The sequence below is a fragment of the Phoxinus phoxinus genome, assembly GCF_949152265.1.
Source record: "Phoxinus phoxinus genome assembly, chromosome: 11".
In the NCBI taxonomy this organism is placed as follows: domain Eukaryota; kingdom Metazoa; phylum Chordata; class Actinopteri; order Cypriniformes; family Leuciscidae; genus Phoxinus; species Phoxinus phoxinus.
In genome coordinates, this window is record NC_136886.1 from 2,020,936 (window position 1) to 2,025,460 (window position 4,525).

Genomic DNA, 4,525 nt, shown 5'->3' on the forward strand with positions numbered 1-4,525 from the left:
CAAATGTCAGTTTTATATATTATATTTCTGTAAGATAAGCGATCCTGTGTCGCCGATGACGTTCTCCTCCAGCGGCGTACGTTAGTTCTCAGAGTATCGCTCTGTCTCAACTGCCTGATCCACTTTTATGTCTTTAAATGCTCGTTTTTTGGGGTCGACCGCTTATAAAAACGTATTTCTGGGTTTCTCCGCTTGTTTGCTGGACACCTCGTCACACAGCAGCTTTTAGGCATTTTTCTGTCTTTAGTTAGAAGCAAGAAATGATAAGGAGGAGCCTCTCGCAATGCAGTCAATGGAGACGGGTGGAGTGTTTTCCCCCCTGGTGTGGGCGTGGCCTAAATGCGCTCTATTACATGAAACTCATTATAATATGCAAAACTGTTATCCAATCATAGCAGTGGGCGTTTACTTCCAAGTCTTCAATGCGGCGGCCCATAAAAACCGAGCGTTTCAGGAGCTAGGCTCAAAACCAGGGTAGAAAATACCCGATTAATGATTCATTTTGATGTTTCTGAATATAAAAATCAAGCGAAGTTGACCTCAGACAACAATATATTTTTTTTTTAAAAGCCAGTTCATGACCCCTTTAAGTTTTATTGATATAATTATAATCATTCAATTTATTTATTTGATTTGCAATGGACTATTTTATGTTTATTTATATGCTTATTGCATAATTTTGAATGATATTGCTTTATCTTAGCAACGTGTCAATGTCAAAACATTGTGAAGCGTCTCAAATCCTGGATGCTGTAGACTCACTAGCTTCTAGAACAGAGATTAATATCTTCTCTTAATATCCGCTCTTAAAACATACACCATTAATGTGATTATGTTTTTAAACATTCACCAAGTTTAGCCGAGATACAAACCAATAGAATGAGGAAAACTAAAAAGGACAGAGCTATGAAGAAGTCATCACTGAAGGGCTTTATGTTTTGGCCGTCCGTGACAGTCTGTGATGGAAGGTTTGGTTGGATGTCCAGTGGTCCACCGTTACGCCAGCAGCCCTAGTCGCTTGACCTTGGCTGACAGGAAAGAGTGAATGATGAAGACGATGGTTTTCGGGCAGGAGTGAAGGTCCAGTTGCTGAAAACCAGGAGAAAGAGAAGAACGCCGTTAAATTAAATAGAAATTAAATTGACTCTTTGCTGAAGCCTCCAGCTTCTCAGATGTTTCTCCAGAGAAAAAGACCCGAATAATCTCACTAGAGATCATCAATAATCTCTCAGAAAGCGGAGCAATAACATTTCCTTATAGGAAGTCGTTGAGCTGCACGATTCATCGTTAAAAGATTGCAATCTCGATTTAAACACCCACATGATCTCATTCCTAAATGATTCAGCTCCGTCTATTAAATACACATTTGTTTGTAGTTCAGATATAAACACTAATGTCTACGGAAGCCATCAAAATAGAGTAAAAGTAACATGTTGCTTCAAATAACGATTGTATCGATTATATCGTTACACCAGTAGGTGGCGACAAGTGACTGTTAAAAATGTATTTGTTATTGAATCATTCATTCAAGAGATTCGTTCAAAACAAGTGATTCATCCAGTAATGAAACAAGTGAAGTATTTATGAGCGAGTCATTGAATCATTCATTCAAGAGATTCGTTCAAAAACACTGATTCATCCAGTAATGAAACAAGTGAAGTATTTATGAGCGAGTCATTGAATCATTCATTCAAGAGATTTGTTCAAAAACACTGATTCATCCAGTTATGAAACAAGTGAAGTATTTATGAGCGAGTCACTGAATCATTCATTCAAGAGATTCGTTCAAAAACACTGATTCATCCAGTTATGAAACAAGTGAAGTGAGTCATTGAATCATTCATTCAAGAGATTCGTTCAAAAACACTGATTCATCCAGTAATGAAACAAGTGGAGTATTTATGAGCGAGTCATTGAATCATTCATTCAAGAGATTCGTTCAAAAACACTGATTCATCCAGTAATGAAACAAGTGACGTATTTCTGAGCGAGTCATTGAATCATTCATTCAAGAGATTCGTTCAAAAACACTGATTCATCCAGTAATGAAACAAGTGACGTATTTATGAGCGAGTCATTGAATCATTCATTCTAGATGTTTGTTCAAAAACACTGATTCATCCAGTAATGAAACAAGTGAAGTGAGTCATTGAATCATTCATTCAAGAGATTCGTTCAAAAATACTGATTCATCCAGTAATGAAACATGTGGAGTATTTATGAGTGAGTCATTGAATCATTCATTCTAGATGTTTGTTCAAAAACACTGATTCATCCAGTAATAAAACAAGTGAAGTGAGTCATTGAATCATTCACTCAATCCTCAAATCATTAAAAAAAAAATCGAGAGTAATTAAACATTTTAAATAGACTGCAGCAATTAACATTTTGTCAGAACCTCTAGTAAAAATACATGTTATTTTGTTTAGTTGTCTGTTCAGAATCATGTGAGAATCGTGATCTCTGTTCGAAACAAAGAAATCGTGATTCTCAATTTCTCCAGACTCGTGCAGCTCTGTGAAGGAGTAATGCTTCATAAACCATCAGGGTGAAAAGAGCAAAAGCGTGTCTCACGATCTCGGCTTCTGGGCCTCCGAAGTCGAGGAACATCATGCGCACGCCGTCGTCGGAGGACATGCGCAGGCGCTCGAACGGCTGCTGGAGAAGAACGTTCTTCCTGACGCCGGCCTCCTCCGTGAACAACGAGAAGCCTTTGTCTATGTGAACGCTCAACAAACACGACTTCCCGTTCCAGCTGCACGCTACAGGAGACACACAGGGTTTAATCACAACTCACAAACCTTTCAAAAATGTGGAATAAAACATATTAATATTGGATTAGAAAAACTTCAACTGAACTGAGATTTGAAATTTTGCCTTGCCAATTTTCTGAAATAAGTTTAAGCACAAAAGTTACGAAATGGAAATAAATACAAAATTTAAATAAAAATAAATTAAAGCTAAATAGTAATATGTTTACAGACACACATAACAAAAATGTATGAAAATCAAATTTGAATTAAAATGAAATGAAATAGGCAAAAAAAACACTGTAAAAGTATATAAATAATACTAAAATTGGCAAACATTATAACAATTACATAAATATATTCCTAATTTGTTAGTCAGTTAAAATCGTATGCCAGATGAATAAATGTAAATCTAACATTAAAAAATAATGAAAATAGTATTTTTATAATTTCTGCGCCTCTAACTGTAAAATTATATTGCAACTAAAATATTAAACTAAAGTATTTCACTTTGTCACATTATGCGTATGTTTAATTTAGTGCGAGCCAGTTATCAAATATGAAACAACAATTTATTTTTAATTATGGCAGACTGGAAAAAAAAAAATCAAGGTAGACATGAATTGCAATGCATTGTGGGATACATTGCACAGTGTGCTCTGGTTGTACATTTCAAGTCCCCCTGAGGTGAAAAGCATGTTTTTAATGTTGTTTATGTGTCTATGTGGTGTTATGAATATGCTTTAAGATAAATCATGTGTAAATTCATAAGTGGACAGCATTGCTGAGTATTTTCTGCTTAAAACTGCAGTGAACCAAAGACAGTCTCAAAAACACGGTTTGAAATCGCTGGTGTTTCTGACGTCACACACTACCTTGTAACCAATCAGATCAACGTGTGATCGTCAACCAGTGGATCTCTGAGTGAGTGAGTGAGTGAGTGGAGGCGGGGCTCATTTACATATTCATAGAACCGCGCATACTAAATGAGGCAAGGGTGTCGAGTTACATTCAAGATATTTTAAGGCATTTTTCAAGGAAAAAAAACTTTTAAATATGTCATTTTGGTGATCAAAGATGAGTTAAGGGATCAAATTATTGACTACTTTCAAAAAAGTAACTAGTCTGAGTATGAGTATTTTAAAACATAAAAACATAAAACATATTCATTTTTTGTAATCAGATTACTTAATCCATATTACATAGAATCAGATACTACCTATCACTGTGTATATATATATATATATATATATATATATATATATATATATATATATACATATACTATATAGCTACATATATATACATGGTATATGTAAATACAAGATAGTCTAAACCAGCGGTCAGCAAACTCATGGAGGGATAAACACAGAGTAGTGCAGTTTAAAATCTCATGATTTTAATCTCATGAATCTTTGATAGTATTTATAGGACCTAACTTAATAAAATAATTACTTCAAAATGTAAGTCCATATGCAGGTTTGAGGGACTCTTGATGAAATACACACACATCTCATTAGCTGTGATTATCCCTCCACAGGTTGTCTGGTGTAAACACACTGGAGTGCAGCACATCACTGAACCAGCAGAGGGCGATATGAACACACACAAACCCAACACACACTCACACCTGGCATCTGCTCATGTATTGTCTGTGAGTGAGCAGTGTTGTGTGTGTGTAACTCATTACAAGTAACTTGAGTTACGTAATCAGATTACCTTTTCAAGTAAATAGTAAAGTAACGCATTACTTTCAAAGTTTACAACAAAATATC

The 4,525-nt window shown here is 35.3% G+C and overlaps 1 protein-coding gene across 1 annotated transcript in view; it reads right to left on the reverse strand.

Annotated features, from left to right (window-relative positions):
* Positions 1–385: 385 nt before the first annotated feature.
* Positions 386–4,525, reverse strand: part of snta1 (syntrophin, alpha 1) — a 35,163-nt gene continuing 31,023 nt past the window's right edge. The window contains exons 7-8 of the mRNA XM_079627979.1: positions 2,575–2,762; positions 386–1,089 (exon numbers count right to left, since the gene is read on the reverse strand). Of these exons, the coding sequence (XP_079484105.1) occupies positions 997–1,089; positions 2,575–2,762 (281 nt within the window). The 3' untranslated portion in view covers positions 386–996. The remainder of the gene's footprint in view (positions 1,090–2,574; positions 2,763–4,525) is intronic.